This window comes from Marmota marmota, unplaced genomic scaffold (assembly GCF_001458135.2).
Source record: "Marmota marmota marmota unplaced genomic scaffold, marMar, whole genome shotgun sequence".
In the NCBI taxonomy this organism is placed as follows: domain Eukaryota; kingdom Metazoa; phylum Chordata; class Mammalia; order Rodentia; family Sciuridae; genus Marmota; species Marmota marmota.
The window spans coordinates 5,046,089-5,064,100 of record NW_025999982.1 but is presented as its reverse complement, the minus strand read 5'-3'; the positions used below and the strand labels follow the sequence as shown (position 1 = coordinate 5,064,100).

The 18,012-nt window shown below is 44.1% G+C and overlaps 1 protein-coding gene across 9 annotated transcripts in view; it reads right to left on the bottom strand.

Moving 5' to 3' along the window:
* Window positions 1-18,012, bottom strand: part of CUNH6orf89 (chromosome unknown C6orf89 homolog) — a 52,757-nt gene that overhangs the window by 6,163 nt on the left and 28,582 nt on the right. For 8 of the 9 annotated variants that reach the window (XM_015487660.2, XM_015487661.2, XM_015487663.2 and 5 more), the window contains 5 exons: window positions 14,761-14,915; window positions 14,410-14,549; window positions 13,115-13,244; window positions 9,031-9,154; window positions 4,980-6,142 (listed from right to left, as the gene is read on the bottom strand). In XM_015487660.2, the coding sequence (XP_015343146.1) occupies window positions 6,048-6,142; window positions 9,031-9,154; window positions 13,115-13,244; window positions 14,410-14,549; window positions 14,761-14,915 (644 nt within the window). In that variant the 3' untranslated portion in view covers window positions 4,980-6,047. Of the gene's footprint in view, window positions 1-4,979; window positions 6,143-9,030; window positions 9,155-13,114; window positions 13,245-14,409; window positions 14,550-14,760; window positions 14,916-18,012 lie in introns of those variants that run through there. The other variant, XM_048805220.1, reaches the window with a different exon arrangement.

The window sequence follows — 18,012 nt, the reverse complement described above, 5'->3', positions numbered from 1 at the left end:
AAATGCAGAAAGTGCCTATAATAAGGGCTCGTTTTTGGGAAAGCGATGACAAAGAACTTGTTTATGATGAGAGAACATGGAGGACATTTAGGAACGACCCATGGTAGGTATGGCTGTGTACCTACAGCATTTACCTGACTAGGCAAAGGGGAGGGTGATGTGGGAAAGAGGGAGAGGCACGCAAGCAATAAAGGAAAATGAAATATGCCACTAAATAGCATATAAGAAATGGTCATGTGGGGCTGAAGTTGTGGCTCAGTGGTAGAGCACTTGCCTAGCATGTGTGAGGCATTGGGATCAATCCCCAGCACCACATTAAAAAAAAAAAAAACTAAATAAACAAAATAAAGGTACTGTGTTCATCTACAACTAAAAAAAAAGGAAGAAATGGTGTTTTATATAAATGGTTTATGCATTTATATAAAACTACATGTAAAAATGAGAAACAAGATGAACACACAAAAAAACAGTTTAACTCAAATCCTCACTGAATTAATTGAATGCTGAGAGTGGCCTGTTGTCTGGTGGCAGCTGGGGTGAGCCAGAAGGGGTCTGGAGTCTTCCACCTGTATTTTGTCCCCCTGTGAGAACACCTATGGGTGAGATGCCACTGTAAGGGCATCTGGGCACAGTTCTGTGAAGCTGGTGAGAAAGAAAAAGGCTCCTGGGGGCTTATTTGACTTGTGGGCAAAGTGCAAGGATGGGGGAGGATATCTGCAGGAGACCTGAGCCTTGGGAATTTGCAGGAATTAACAGATCAGAAGCCATTTGGGGCAAAAGGCTGGAACGGGAATAAAGAGGCTGTGAATGTCACCAAATACAGTGTGGGCGAGAATGTTATAGAAGACCAAAGCCAGATGGAGGCAGATGACCCTGGTGAGGCCCACAGAAGAGCCCCACAGACCTGCCTCACGAGAAGGATGTGGTTGTAAGTCTCCCAAGTTATGGGAGAAGAGGAAACAAGAGAAAACAGGAAATTAAAGAATGACACCAAGAAAAGGAGAGTTCTTACCAACCAACATACACACTTTTAATTACAAAAAGTAAAAACTTTCATTACATAAAACTTTAATTTACATACATTCTTTACATGGTGAGGTCTTCACGAGTTCACAGTATATCGAATTACTGTCCACATTCTGCAGTTGACACACATGAACAGCTCAGACCATTTTGACCACCCACACCTGGGACAGGTGTCTACCTCTGCTCATTGGGGCCACCCGAACCCACCACAACCTGGTTCCCTGAAGATGAACTGTGCTTGTTCCCAGCCCCTGTCCCCGAGGCTGGCAGGGAGAGGCTGACACTAAGTCCTGCCTGAGTCCTGGCCCGCCCACGCCTCTCCTGTGGGGGGAAGAAAGGAGGAGAAGCATACAGGCAGCATTTTTCTGAGTAGAACTGCAGAAAGAAGGGTGAAGGAGAACATTGCCTATGATGAGACACCTGCCAGTGCCAGGCGTCTGACAGTTCTTGTCACCAATTCTCATAGACAGGTGAGAGTTTTTCTTAAAAAGGGTCAAAAGTGCTCTGCAGAGCTGCAGCTAAGCTGTGACGGAAGATGGCTGCCCAGGGTGACCCCCACCTACCCAGCTGTTGTGGGCTGTCATGAGGTAAATGGAGCCTGGCACAAAGCAGGTGTCCCATTTCTGCTTGGAACTCAAAACTCAGCTGGGCCCACTTCTCTGCACTGGTGCTAGAACCGTGGTTCACTCTTGATTGGTGACAGCTGCTTAAGTGACGAACACACTCAGTGGTGAGGGAAGGGTCTCCTGCCCGCCCTGGTGCCTCTCCACAGCCCCAGGCCTCTGCTTAGTTACATAACATTCCTTCTCTGCACTAGTCTGAAAAAGTCTGGACATTTCACGGTCTCCAGGGAGAGGAGAATGACAGATGTATTTAGCTCTAATGCTTAAATTATGCAGGGCAGAGAAACCAGACACGGAGGACCTGGCCAGCAGACAAGCCGGCTGGAGGCTTTCTCCTGCACACCCGCATTTAAAGTGGCACCGCACCCAGGGCTGCAGGCTTGGATATGGTGCAGCCGGGGAAGAGCACCTGTCTGGCTCCCTGAGGTGCTTTTTTGGAAGTTGTTGCTGGATATCTGGAGGCTGGTAGTGAGGAGGACAAGGCTCTATGTGCCTCTGGGGACCTGGCACTTTCCTAGTGCACCCTACTTTTCTTTTGTACATGCCTTCACCTTCCTAACCTCCTGGTCCTGAGACACACGGTCTCTGTACACAACATCTGCAGGTGCAAGCACGGGGAGAATCTCAGCCTGAAGCACTATGTTAAAGTCCATCTCCAACACTCTCTTCTTTCAACCAATTTTGTTGAGGGACAGGTCACCACTGAAAGGTAATGAGGAACTGTGTTCTTGGGAGTTCCTTCCATTGCTGGAAGAACTCAAAAGCCTACAAGACTCTTCTGTTGAACACCTGAAAAAGATGAACAAAGTCACCCTCCCCCCCGCACCAGGTGGCTTTCCCTCTCCCTCTATCATCTGTCCTCCTGCTCGAGATAATGAGAAGTGGACATTTGCTTTGGGGTTTGAACACTGACTGTGGGAGCAACTGAGGAGTGAACAGACTCATCCAGACTACCTTAGAATAGCTGCTCCTACACTGAGGCCTATGCTGGATTTTAGAAGAAGGGAATAGAAAACTGAGAACTGAAAAACAAGTGATGTAACTCCAAGGGGAGCCACAACTGGAATTGGGCAGAGTCCCTCCTCTGGTCACACATCTGGAAACACGTGGTGACAGGAAAATGGCTGGACATAGTTGTGTTCCAGCTACAACTCACTCTTTTTTTTAAAGAGTTTTCAAGTGGGAAGGGAAAAAGTGCAAGGATTTTTATAAAAATCACTAGATTCTTTTCTTTTCCATTTCTGACCAAAAGAGTTTTTAAACAAACCCTGCAGGGTTCCTGCTTGCTGAATCTCATCCTCAGGATCACCCCGATGGGGCACACTGGAGTCAATGGAACTCACAGTTCTCTTCTTGGGCACCACACTACGTACGATGCAGCAGAAAAATAATGTGCTGCAGAAGCACCCACCTACCTACCTACTGGCAGTTAACACCCAAATTTCTTTACTTGTAGAAGAAGTATCTACTATCCATTTTATAGGACTGAGCGAAGAAAGGAGACTATGTATCTAGAGGCACCCTGTAAGCTGGAGTGGACTCGGACAAGTATTAGGAGTCCTTTCTCTGAGAAAATATGCCCAAATCTGCCCCTTTTATTCAGACTGCTTTGTATTTCACCAAATAGGTAGACTTCTGTTTCTATAAACAGTTACTATTTTACATCCTCCCTTCCCTGATAAAATGGAGGATGGCTCTGCCTTTTTTCATAAACCAGAATAGGTGTGTAGTCCACTCATTAACTGGTGAAAGGCTCAGGACATCTGGACACAAGTGCTTCAAAATGGCACCAAAGCAACCTGCCTCCCCAGAGAGCCGATTCCTAGGACCACATTTCTGTGCTGGGAACCTACATGAAAGTGAACCCGACCCAGTGCAGAGTCACCTCCCAGCAAACACCTGACAAACCTGTGAACAAGTCTCTCTTTTTGGAGTTCTGAGTTTTTTTTAATTGTGATTGGGGTGGTGGGGCATGGGTTAAGTGGTCCTACCCTGTCCCTCTATCCCCACTTTCTCATGTTGAGGAGCCTCCTTTCCATACTGGGTCATGCAGAGGGGCTTTTGCTAGTTCTGTCTAGTGGCTGAGCGCTAACTGGTGGGGAAATCCCATGGCATCCTACACAAAGCCATGAATAACTAGGAAACGGCTGGCTGGCAACCCCGCCATTCCTGTAGGGCTGGCAGCTTAGTAGATTCTACTTATGAGAATTACCTTGACAAGAAAGTGAATTACTTCAATGCACCCAGTAATTAAGAGCAGAAAATCCTCTTTGGAGAATTTCTCACTTAACACAAATCGATATTCAAGGTCTTGGCTGAAAATGAGTGGAACGAGTGGTACATACATAAAGCTGCTGCTTGTCTTCGGCTATAATCATTCTTTGTTGTACTGAAGAACAGCTCAGGGGATGCCTTCCAACATCAACACGTGCAAGGGTTTCTTAGTTATCGAAGTTTGAGCTGAACTGTGTATTTTATTGATATTTAAGATATGAAAGGCAGAAATGAGTAATAAAACACAAGATAATTAATAAGAACAAAACAGGTCTCAATCATCAAAACCATCCCTCTGCTCCCTCCTAAGGAGCTCTCTTTTGTTAACTCCAAGGGTCTAATTTAAGAAAATTCTGAGAGGCCTCTGAGAACCTGTTTATATATAATCATGCACCATGTGCAGGAGGGGTGGGGACCCTGCAGAAGCTCGGAGGGCTTGCACAAAGCTGGCCTCTAGATGATCCCTCATTTAAAATCTCTTAAATCATAACTGCTTAGCAGTCTTGACTTTTATATGTACAAAAAGTTTTGTTTTCCCTGTCTTCACCCACACAAGGGGATAATTCTTTTAAGGAAAAATTCCCCCAGGTACATAGAGCTCATCCTGGTTTCATTTAAACCCATGGAGGAGGCTCCCAGTGTTTCCATCCAAAGCTCTGTGAACTCTGCTTGTCCTTCACAAAACCACAGACAAAGAGGCCATTCAAGGGCTCAGTATTCATGGAATGTGCAGGAAAAGGGGCCTGGGAGTAGAGGTGCAGGAGTCTTCCAAGTATGAGGAGGATCCCAGAAAGGGGCACAATTGCTTTCCACCATCTCCATCTGCCTCAAGTCCATAACTCTGTGACAGACATCTACTGTGCGTCCACTTGATTTCTGCAATTTAGTGTGGTTTGTTTTTTGTATTGAGGAGGCGTGATCAGTGGCCAGGGATCTAGCAATGTCAATAAAGGAATAATAAGGGGGAAAAGGAAACAAGAAAAGTATCCTTATTTATACTATTTGATTAACACATACCAAAAGCACTTGGCGGAAAACAATGAGCACAGCAAATCATCCAATGAGAACACAGCTTTATAACATTACAAAAAATAACATCTCACCTTGTCTCCCAGTACAAAGGGAGCTCATTTTAAGACCAAGGATCACAAAATCAGTTGCAGCCCAGCTGGCAAACACTTTGGGTCTGGAGTTCCTTCCCCAACCACATTACAACATCAGCTTTGACGCATCAGCAAAACATCTCTGTACAAAGTCAGATCCTAAAGATCAAACCCAGGGAGGCACCCACTCCCAGGCCAGCTACTCTAACTCATTCCCCTCTGAAGACACTTGGTAAAAGCAACAATCAACAGGGGCAGTGCTGCATCAGCAGGAAGGGCTCTGGCCCAGCCAAGGGAGGGGACTCGGAGCCCAACTTCTGAGAAACCATCCAGATGGGCAAGGTGGGGTAGGATAACAACCTGATAAAATGGAGAAAAGTATCACCTTAGGAATACTCATTTGGAATTTTAATCATAACGCAGCCTGGCACCTCTGAGACGTCCAGATCCATGCAGACTGGGAAAGAGATGCTCTTCGTAAATGTAATTTGGTATTATCTGACCTTTTTTTCATTGGTTCTAAATTCCATTTTGCTTGAGAAATTGCAGCCATTTCTTTAATCAGCCATGGCTTTCCCAAAAGATGTACAGGCTAATGTAGCCGGGCAATCAGCAGACGAGCAGGCCCACCTGGTGAAGAACGGCTCTGATGTCAGGACCCACTGGCTGCCCTCTCCATTGCCCGGAGCCAGCAGAGGGGACCGTGTCCACACAAATGGGGGGAGGCAGCACCCTACTTCCTGCCTGTGAGGGAGCCTCCAGGCCTGGAAGAGCCAGTCTCTCACAGATGGGTGCTGGCAAAGTCCAGGCCAAGAAGCCAGGCTGGAGTCCTTCCTAAGCCATCTGGGTGGAGTCCAGAAGGTCAGGCCCTGGCCTTGGTCTCCAGCACAGCAGTGACTAGCATGTGCATGCAAAGGGCAGGGAACTAAGTAACCAGCCTCTGGAAAGTGGTTTCATCGTTTTTGTTTTTATTCCCCCCACTTTCAGCTCTCAGAGCTGTTCCTGTATATAGTTCTGTTTCCTATAGTTCTGAAAGAGTGGTTCCATCACAGACGACCAAAGGCTGCACCCCTCTGGCTACAATGTTGACCTTCCAGTGGGTGGCACCAGCATAGCCTTGAAGGGAAACAGCAACAAGAAAGCACATGAATATCAGCAGACCAGCGCACCTGCAGGCAGAGCCAGGCAGGCCACCTGCAGAGTCCACGGGGCATCTTACACTGAAGGTCTTTAACTCTTCCTAGTGTAAGTATTGTTCGCTCCTTGCTGTAATCTGACATCCAACAGGTGCTACTTTGAACCAAAATGCTTTCTCTCCCCGCCCTTCCCTGGGCAATCAATCCTCAGCCTCAGATTGAGCTCAAGCTTTCTTAGCAAGATAGGATGGGTCTGAGAGGGGGCAGGACCTACTATTCAGTTTTTCTCAGGCCATCTATGACATGATTGCATCATAGCATGTCCAGATTACCCTAAATCAGCATTTCCCAAATTGCATTCTGCAAACAGTAATGTCTTATAAGACACTCCAAAGAAACTGGGTTCCACAGTCAAGTAAGTTTGAGGAACAGCAGATTCCTCCAAGGCTTTTCAGTCTTTGGTACACTAATGTGCACTGCATGTGGACTCTACTGACTTAAAAACCCTATTTGCCAAGGGCCTTCCCTAGGAGCTGCCATTCCCATTGCTGGAGTCAGGAGCAATCCAAAGACACATGAACCTATGTTGTTTGAGTGGGCGAGGAAGGTAAACTTAAGACCTTTGACACTTAGATAATCTGATGATGCCGACATCACTGTGTCTATGATTAAGATGACTGTCTTTTATAATTAAAAATGTAAGAGGGTAGATCTCGTATTAATTCTTTTTACCATAATACAATAACATTAAGAAACAAGCAAAAAACTTTATTGATGAAGAATTTTCTAGAGTATGGTTCCTACTCATCTTTAAGAAAACTGAATAGAATTTAATCTACACTTGACGACTCAGTAAAGATCACAATGAGCGGTACTATACAGTGACTGCCAATGCTGTGCCTGACCTGTGTGTCATCCTGGAAAATGCCTCCAAGTCAAGGTTTCTTGGTGACTGGTGACCTAATTCCCCCCATCTCCATAGGACAATATTTTGTCAAAAATCAAAGAACTTTCTTGTCATAGTACCATTCTTTGGAATTTATAAGGGACTGAAGTTGACACTATCCTACAACCATTGAATTATTCTCCCTTGTCAGGGTCTGCTTTTCTGTCCTTATTTTGAATGGTGGCAGCTGTAGCCATTGCTTCTATTCTTGCACTACCTCAGATACTCATTGTCCTCCCTACCTTGTTCCCTTCCTCTTCTCCCAAGCTTGTTTTTCTCCTCAGTCTCCTGTGCCTTTTCCATGTCCCAGTCATGTGGATGGCCTTTTACAGACACTGTCAACCACAAGGTTCCTTTCCTTCTGGTTCACAAACTGGCCTATCACAACTTGGAAGGTGAACTGTTCTGGTTTTAGGCTATTCTGGTCTATTTGCACCAGCAGCATTTGATGCTCAAAGTCTCTTTTATTATTGCTAGATACCTTATTCCCCCCTTGAAAATTAATTCTGTAACTGGCACTCTAGATACTTGTGGGAGTTGAAAATCTGGAATGTGGATAACTAAGGGGTTTCTATAGTTGTCTCAACTGCTAGGCGTTTGTAGAACATAAGACACCTATTCAAGCACAAACACAAACTCCAAACACAATACACAGATTTCTGCAATAATCACCCTTAGTGTAAGGGTCACTGTAGTATAGGAAATAGGTTCAGAACAATTTTCATTCAGGAATCCTCTTTTTTGTAAGCATTTCCCAAGCGCCAGGCCAGCTGTGCTCCATTATTAGTTGATGCCTAATTTGTACATTTTAGTTATTTTCCATGTCTAAACTAAAATAAGGGTTATGTAACTTGGAGTAAAGCTTGATATAGTTTGCTCCCCACAAATGAGGTGAGATGTTTGTAGGAATTTGAGGTCTTCTGAATGAATAAAATGAAATCAACTGGAAAACTAGTCTGGGCTCTGTCGGGGACTGCTGGCCTCACCCAGGTTTTGTGAGGCAGGAAAAACAAAGAGGTCAATGATGACACTTGCTGTTTTAGTTGCTTCTGCCAACAAGACTGCTCTCACACTAATTGCTACTGACAGTAGTTGAAGCAAACCTGTTTCTTTGGAATAGATTTTTAGAATATAAGGCACAGGATAAGTCTCATCTGGGAAAACATGAAGCCAGAGTCAAGAGTGAGTCACTGGTGTGAGGCTGTGACTTGGCTGTGGAACCCACACAGGAGGTAACATTTCCGTGTGTGCTGTGACTTGGCTGTGGAACCCACACAGGAGGTAACATTTCCGTGTGTGACCCTTGTATACTGCTTTGCATTGTTTTATTTGCAAAATAGGTATATAGTTTCCTGGCATCTTGAATTGTCCCTCCCTGGAGCTTGCCTGCACCTGAGAGGACATGTAAGACTTTTTTTTTTTTTTTCAATTTTAATATTTTTTTTTTTTTTTAGTTTTCAGCGGATGCAACATCTTTGTTTGTATGTGGTGCTGAGGATTGAACCTGGGCCGCACGCATGCTAGGCGAGCGCGCTACCGCTTGAGCCACATCCCCAGCCCCGACACGTAAGACTTGATGCTCTGCTTGACTCTAGTGGGGCGTCCTCTCTGGGTCTCAACCTCCTCATCTGTAAAATGAGGGATTGATCTAAATATTTTCCAGAATTCCTTCTAACTGGAAGGTTCTATGACCAATCGACATGTGCATTCTAACTACGGTATGTAGAAGACATTTCTCTCTGCTACATAAGTTTATTTCTAAAACATATTGACTCTGTTAATAAAAGAATGCTACTTTTGACTCTACTTAATAAAAACTTCAGGAAGGCAGTATTTGATACTTAGAATATTTTAACTCTTTTTTTCTGAGTTAAAAATTAAAGATTCCTCAGTTGATCCTACCCTCCTGAGACCCTACATACCGATATCCCCTGGCTCTATTGGCATGGCCACAGACTGACAGTGTCTTCGGCACTGGAAGGGAGGGATGAGCTGCAACATGGCCTCACCGCTGCCAATGGTAAATAGGTCATGCACCTTATGCATCTGGAGGAAAGAGCAGGGAGGGAAAGAAAACAAAACCTGAGGATTAGTACATGAAAATCCTCACACATATGACTTGAGTTTCCTAGCAGCCTAAGCAAAGAGGAAAAGAGAACCAACAAAAAATTCATAATTATGCCCAAAAGACAAAACAGTTTCTCCTATGCATGGCATATCCTGGTACTGAAACCGGGATAAAATCTCTTCTATGGGTTCTTCTAAAGAGACACTGTGTGATTTACTCAGCAACACCCTCAATGACAGCCCAGAGCAGTTGCTGAATGAGTGCTATGACGTAGACATGTGTCCTCCAAAAGTTCATGTGTAAGACAATGCAAGGTTTAGAGGTGAAATGATTGGCTTATGAGAGCCTTAACCCAATCACTGAATTAATCCCTTCATAGGGATTAACTGAATGGTAACTGAAGGGAGGTGGGTGTGGCTGGAGGAGGTGGGTCACTGGGGCTGTGCCTTTCAGGTATATATTTTGCCTTTGTAGAGCAGAGCTGTTTCGCAGAGGCCATGTCTGAAGCACTTTCCTCTGTCACACTTTTCCACCATGATGTTAAGCCTCACTCAAGCCCCGAGGAATGGAACTGGCTGTTTTATGGACTGAAACCTCTGAAACCGTGAGCCCCAAATAAACTTTTCCTACTCTAATTGTTTGTTTGTGAAAAAGCTGACTAAAACAATGAGCTTTACAATGTGCAACTATTTTGATCCACAGTTTCAAAGTAGGTCAAAGGCAAAATATCTTCTTGCCATACACACACACACACATACATATACAGATATTCATAAAGATATAAATACAGATAAGAGTTGGGGATCAAACCTAAGGCCTTGCACATGCTAGGCAAGCCCTGTATCACTCAGCTACATCCTCTATCCTCTTACCACAATTTAACAAATGTGGTTCTGGGCTGGGGTTATGTAGCTCAGTGGTAGAGTGCTTGCCTCGCATGTGTGAGACACTGGGTTTGATCCTCAGCACCGCATATAAAGAAATAAAAATAAAGATATTGTGTCCATCTACAGCTAAAAAATATATATATTTTTTTTAAAAAGTGGCTCTATCAGAGGCCTACCTGTGGTGGTTTAAGTATACAATCTTCTAAGGGTCTGATTTAATCCAGATATTTTAGATAAATAGGTATGCATATCCTTTAGGCACTCTTCTATGGACTATCATTTCTTACTATCAGGGTTCTGATAAAAATTGCATAGCAGCAAGTTCAAATTATCTGGCAAGACCCAGGTAAGCAGATATGCCATGTTACTAATTAAACCTAATGACAATAAGCCTGGCCTCTGATTTTGAAAATGAGAGACAATCAAGATATGCACCTGCAGAGGTAACTACTGTCAGCAATATGCATTAAGTACAACATGCTGTGTGCCACGCAAGGAGTTGTGAAGCCCCTGGATGGGCAGGGAATAGGGACATGGAGAAGTGGGACTTACTCTGGTTTTTCTCCCTAGCTTCAAAAAAAAAAAAAAGAAAAAAAACCCTAGAGTTTCCTCTTCCTGGCCTCCCCACCTGAAGCTCTTGCCCTTCAGAGTAAAGCTCCTGCCTACATAAAACAGATGGCACAAGTTGGATTCCCTGGGTTTGGTTTTTCTTTTCCATTCCAGGACTCTAGGTTTGGGTCTCATCTTCTTCTGGGTCCAACCCTGGCTATGATTCTGTTTCTAAGACATATTAGAGCCATTTCAGTGAAATGGTGTAGTGACAGGAGGGAGCTTGGTACCTTGAGCTGGCCTGCAGTTGACTGGTGCTAACACCACAGAAGCCCTGATATCTGTAGTCTACAAAAAAAAAAAAAAAAAATCCCAAAGACCTAAAGCAAGTGGGTGTAGTCTTCTTTCATAGGCCTGAGAGGGGTGGGGTCATGTTCCTTCACACCTAGAGTGGAAACAGAGAGACAGGAGATGCAGGCCAGCCCCAGGCAGCACTGTGGAGTGGGTGGAGCTAGACTTAATCTCTTCCCCTAGTGACTCCTAAGAACCAGATCCCCTCTTCTATCCTAAGCCTGTTTTGGGATGCTGGGCGCAGACCTTGACTTTACCAGAGCCCAGGAACAGGGATGTGGAGAACTGGGTGGAGTAACAAGGCTGGGAAAAAGGAAAGCTTGGGCCAGGGTGGGAAAACAGATGCTCCAAGAAACCAGACTCAGGACTTTTGCCTTTTGGGGCCACTCCCCTTCCCAAAACATCCTTGTGAACCACAATAAGATGATTTCGATAGCCATTTGAGTAACTCAAGTTACTTGGTTGGCTGGGCTCCTTGGTGCTAAGCAGGCTGGTGAAATTATCTTCAATATTCAAGTGGGAAAATTGAGATAACGGCCCTCGCCCAGAATTAAATCATAATTATGAAGATGAAATCATCCTATGGCCAAAGTTCTAGTCAAGGACAGCAGGATAAACTCTGGTAAAGTCTGAGGCAAGAGCCCAGCACCTCCCCACTGCTGGCAGACAAAAGTTTTTACTTCTAGACAAAAATGATTGTTTTTATAGGTTTTTAAATTTTTCCAACACAATTCAGCAAATCTGGAGCCAAACAAGAGTATCAGGAGGTTGAAGACACAACCCAGAGTTGATAGGGAGTCACAGTTTGGGACATTTAAATTTTGTGTTATTTTTTTTAAGTGGTGTTGGGGTTTGAACCCAGGGCCTCAAGCATGCTAAGCACAGCTTTACCTTGGGGATGTACCACCATCCCTAATTTTTTTTTTTACAAAATTCATTCTTTTAATTCTTCCAAATCAATAAAGGCTCAAAATCTTCCTCAGGAATGAAACTCAATAAAAGAACAATTCAGAGAAAAGTAAATAGACACAAACACAGAATACCTTCTCCCAGTCTACTGGCTAGGGAACAAAGTGGGAAACACTGGGTGCAGAGTGGGCCTTTCCACCCTGAGTGGGACACCTACTTTCTCCAAGTTTCTAGCAGATTCTCCCCAGGCTCCCAAGCTTTTGCCTTTCCAGTTCTCTACCTAAATGTTCTTTTTTTGTGTGGGGGGAACGTCCTAGGGGTTGAACTCTGAGGCACTCAACCACTAAGCCACATTCCCAGCCCGTTTTATATTTTATTTAGCGACAGGGTCTCCCTGAGTTGCTTAGGGCCTCACTGTTGCTGAAGTTGGCTTTGAACTCGTGATCCTCCTGTCTCAGCCTCCTGAACTGCTGGGATTACAGGTGTGTGCCACCACACCCGGCTTGAATGTTCTCATTTGTTTTTATTTTATTTTGGTGGTACTGGAAGTTGAGCCCAGGAATGTTCGAATGTTCTGTCTCTGAGCTACTTTCCCATTCGTTTTATTGTATTTTGAGACAGGGTCTTGCTAAGTTGTCCAGGATGGCTTTGAATTTGCCATCCTCCTGCCTCAGTCTCCTGAGTAGCTGGGATTATAGGCATAAGCTATGATGCCTGGCTTTCTTATTTATTTCTGGGGAAAGCCAGCTACCCTGGGAGTGGGGGGTTGAAGGAATCCTCCTGTTAATCTGCTCCACAACCTTGGACAGATCACTTAAAATCTCTCTGGGACTCAGTTTCCTTATTTACAAAATGGAAACATTGGACTATTCATTTATATACTATTCATCTATGGCTTGCCTACTTTATAATTTGGGGTAGAGAAGTCAGACTCACTGTACATTCAAGTCCCTTCAAAATTTACAATTCTACTCCCTTCAATATAGAAAAGTAGCTTGCCCCTACATGTTAAGGACAGGAAACAGGCTTTTAAGATACCTAAACTTTCTGAAAACATGCCTTTATAACAGGGTGGGCCACTGTAGGTCTCTTGGCTAGCAGCAGAAGGGAGACCTTTGGATTATGTAGGTGTACCCTCAATTCACCCTCTAAATCAATATACCAGAAAGGCCTTGATTATGACACCAATCCAGATCCCAAATGAAGAATGTTCTAGATCCAAGTCCTCTCAAAATTTCCTACCTTGCTCCCCACAACAGGTTCCGGGTGAAGAAGGAAGCACTTTTTTAAGGAGGCATCTTTTGGAAATGGCAGGTGGATAAAAACAGGAAAAAGCTCCCGTAAAATTTGTGACCTATTCAGAGGTCTTCTCCTGTAAAAGTTTGTAACAGAAAAACATCATGAGACTGGGCCATCCAGCCTATCTACTAACAGAGGACTAAGCAAGGGTGGGGAACTGGGTGGCAGGTAAAGAGGAAAAGAAAACAGTATAATATCTTAAGTTCTAGGTTCATGAAGAAGAGTCAGGCTGAAAAAATGAATTATAACATGCATACACACACATAAACCCTATGGCCATGGTTTCTATGAGTGGGTGGTATGTCTAGAAAGTCCAGTTAAAACAATGTATAGACGAAGAAAAGAAATGATCTATTCATTCTACCTTGTAAAGAGGTTACAAAAATAGCAGGCCACGTGGGGGAGAGAAGAAGAGAGGAGGGGATAAAAAAGCCTGACCCTTCTTCCCAGTGCAGAGTGGGAGGCCTGATGAGCTTGTTAAACTGGGCATTCTATCTCAAAAATAGATGGCAAATTTAAAGTTAGGAGGATGTATTAAGAAATTATCCGGAAGAATTCTGAGAAAAATATTTTAATTCTCCTTTGAAACAGTTCTAGGATAGAAACCAGCTTTTGTTTTCTTGTTAGAGAGCAACCTTAGACCCAAGGAATGGACACGACTGGGCCAGCCAGCCTATCTTCAGGACTGGAAGCCATGGAGTGTCTTCTGTAGGACACAGAAAGGAATAGGAAAACCAAAATGGGTGTCAGTCCTCATGGGGTGTGCTTGGGCAAGTTACTGAGCCTCTCTGATTGCCACTCTTCTGATCTGAAAAATGACAATGATAATTTCTTTTTCCCAGAGCTATTGTGAGTGTCACTAATGAGCAACAGACACTAATCACCAAAACACACTGCCTGGAACAAGCAAGTGCCAGGAAATGCAGTTCTCCTCCTGCTCCTCACGCTCTTTCCTCGGCCCCGGTGCTCAGGACCCATCCTCCAGACACGTCTCTATTAACACATACTTAGAAATAAATCATGATTCTATTAGGCAATATTGGTGTTTCCCCATGCCTGTGCCCTTCTTTTGACCATGCTCCATTTGGTCAGTTTATCAGAGAACTGCTCTCCCTTGGCTGTATGCTGTCAAGTGAGTGCTCGGTGCTGACACGTGGCAGGGGCTCAGTGGCTCCCACTGTTCGGACATCTGGCCCACCTCTTCCCCACACACAAGCTAAGTGCCCTTCCATACTCACCATGGATAAGGAAAGGGGAACCACCGCTCAGGAAAGCAACGCCACCACTTGGAAAAAAACCCTTCAGTGAAGCCTTCTGTCATCTCAGGGTACTGGCACAAAAAATGTTGAATCTCCTCAGACAACAGGGGCTGTCCAGACTTGGTGAGACAGAAAGCAAAACATCACTCAGTGGAAGAATCAGGCTTTTTTTTTTTTTTTCCAGTTTTTTTAGTTATAGAGGGACACAGTACCTTTATTTTACTTATTTATTTATATGTGGTGCTGAGGATTGGATCCAGTGTCTCACACATGCTAGACAAGTGCTCTACCACTGAGCCACAACCCCAGCCTGAGATTCAGTCTTCTTACCTTGATCACCAGAGGATGGAGTCTCTCGAACTCTTTGGGGGTATCTTCCAGGAGTATTACCTTGAGGGGTAATTTCTGAGCACAGCCAGTGCAGTTGGGAGGGATGAGCTCTGACTCATTCTGCTCACAGTCATTTGTCCACCAGGGGTCAAAATCTGAGACGGGAAGAGATATGGAGAAAGCAGTTAGACACAGGAATAACACATCTGTAGATCCAGTACTCCGGGAACGAAAGTGAAAGGAACATTATTTTCAAAGGAAACAATGATAAGCACAAGACCTCTGAAGACGGACATGTGAAGTAAGTACCCTCTGAGGACGAGTAGAGGGTTCAGGGGACAGGGATGGGAAGGATACTTTTCTCTGTATCCTTTCTTACACTTTATGAAAAATGTCTTTTAACATGTACATATATTTCCTAAATCAAATCAATAAATCAAACATAACAGTTGGCAAAAACATTCTCTCTCAACATTTTCTAACCCATGACCACTTGTCTGAAATGTCTACAGCACACGGGGAGGGCAGATGGAAAGGGTGGCCTCACACCCCTGATACATGTCTTCTCCCACACTCTGAGCATCTAGACCTCTGGCTCTCAAGTACAAGTGGGGGCCAGGACAACTCTGGGAAGGAAGAGTGAGGAAAGGGCACAGAAAACAGAAGGGATGCAGAGGAGAGACAGCACTTCCTAGGGGCCCTTTTGGCATACAGTGAATTGCATCTGCCCATAAGAACTATTCCACCCTATCTCAAAAGAGGCAGGGCCACTACTAACCCTTGTTTCTGGACACAGGTTGGTCAGAAGTGGAAGGACCCCAACCCAGACCCTGACATGAGTACTCACTGGCTGCCTGAAACCTTTCCCTCTTTGGGTCCTTCTCTGAGGGGGCTGTTTCTATATGACCTCCCCAGCTTCTTCCTGTCCCTTCCCTCTGACAGAATCCTTTTCATAATGCTATTATATTATTTCTTGTTTATCTTCTGTTCTGGGTTTCATCTGTATTCTCTCAGAGTTGTTTGTTTTGAACTCTAATTTGAATCCAAAATGTTTCACAACATGGTTCTGATTAAAACCTAGTAGAAATGAATCCAGAGAGAGCCTAGAACAAAAAGCAAGAGAATACCAAATGTGGCTGGAATGAACTCATTTATTTAGGTACTGGAGATTGAACTCAGGGGCACCTTACTACTCAGTTACAGCCTCAACCATTTTACATTGAAAAAGGGTCTCACTAAGTTGTCCAGGCTGACCTAGAACTTGCAATCTTCCTGCCTCAGCCTCCCAAATTGCTGGGATTACAGGTGTACCCTACTGTGTGGGGTGAACCGAATTTTTTAAACTAATAAACTCATTTAGAAACTGACCCTTATTCACAAAAAATTTTCCTTCTTTTTTTATATACCTTTATTTTATTTATTTATTTTTATGTGGTGCTGAGCCTAGGGCCTTGCATGTGCTAGGTGAACGCTCCACCGCTGAGTCACAACCCCAGCCCTCACCAAACATTTCCTGTAATCAGTAGTAAACACTTCATCTTGGTGTTCATTAAGGCAGTAGCAGAGGGACAGGAGAATCCCCACTAGGGAAGGTCTGTGACCAGCACATCCCTCACAGATAGCACTGGGCGTCCTCAAAGAGCTCTCTTCCTGGTCAATCTATCAACCAGACAACTACAGGTGCAAGGGGGCCTCTCCTCCCACAGGGCTCGCCAGGGGCCTCCAGGGCGAGCGGAATAAACTTATAGTGCCACCTGTTTCTGTGATACACTAAGGTTGCAAAGTGTACACTTTTTTCCTTCTGGAATATTTTCAAATGTTCCTTATTAGGAGTCAAAAATAATGAATTCTTGCCAAAATACAAGAACTCCACATAATGGGCACACCATGAAGCACAAATAATTATAACAACACGTTACCATTACACATCATGTTTCAGTTTCCAAAGTAGTTGGGAAGAAAAGGAAGCTAATGCAACAAGAGCCTGGCCCTGCGTGTGCCATTTCTGCATACTATACTGTTTGATGTGTACTATGTGGTTGCGGAGGAGGCCTCATTACCTTGACCTTACGGATAAAAAACCAAAAGTTAAGAGTGTGACAGGAAAAGCATAGGGGACACCGGGCAAGGAGCTCAAGGGAACGCTGCCATAGGGCTTCTAGGACTTGAAGCGCATCTGACTCTTGAGAGCAAAATGAGGAACCATCATTTTGATCCATCAATGAGGCTTTTCAGCAGGGGTTTCCTGTTGTTCTAGGGACATTATTCTGAGTTGGGATGAGAGCGCCCTAAGAGAGACTGGGAAGAGGAAGACCTAGTTATATTTTGACTTTCCCCTTTTGGGGTCCTGTGAAGAGAAGTGAAACAATGAGACTAAATGGCAGAGGTAGTGGGCTTGAAGGAAAGGCAAATTCATAGACGGGGGCGGCACTGCTGTGAATGTTTATGGTGGATGACACCCGGCAGGGCTCCTCATCTAAAGAGCACCAACCTGCGAGACCCTGGATAGCCGCAGACTTGTTATGATATTTTCTGCAGTGATGTGTCATATTTCAACAGAATCAGTTAATTAAGATAGACTTCCCAAGAGGTGAGAGTAAAGCATCAACACAAAGGGGAACCGTCCTCTAATCTGTACAAATGTGCTGCATTGTCTAGCAGCAAGCAGCTCTGAAGGGTTTAAGTGTAACTTGTTTAATTTTATTATGAGCTTTAGATATTCTTGGTATTTCCAGGTGGAGACTCCTTGAAACACAGATGCAAGAAGAAGATCCAGTAAAGGAAAATCAAGAAAGGAAAAGAAAACAAGAATAGGACAGTATCTTGGGAAATAAGAGAAAAACCTAGGGGTGACTTTCCCTGAAAGTCCAAGAAACACACGTAAACAAATGCTAGTACTAAAGGAATAATATAAGATGAAATAATGTAAGATGCAGATACCTTGATATGTAAAAAGCAATAGCTTTAATACTCTAACTAGTTAAAAACTGAAATGAAAAATGATCCAATTCATAAAAACTAGAAATAAATGTAACAAGAAAGGTAAAACTAGGAGCTGGGTGAGTGGCACCTCCTTCCTTGGGAGGCAGAAGCAAGAGGATCACCAGTTCAAGGCAAGCTGCAACTTAATGAGACCCTGTCTCAAAATTAAAAAAAAAAAAGTACTAAGGGATGTAACTCAGTGGTAGGGAATCCCTAGGTTCAATCTCCAGTACCACCACCACCATCAAAAAAAAAAAAAAAAACCAAAAG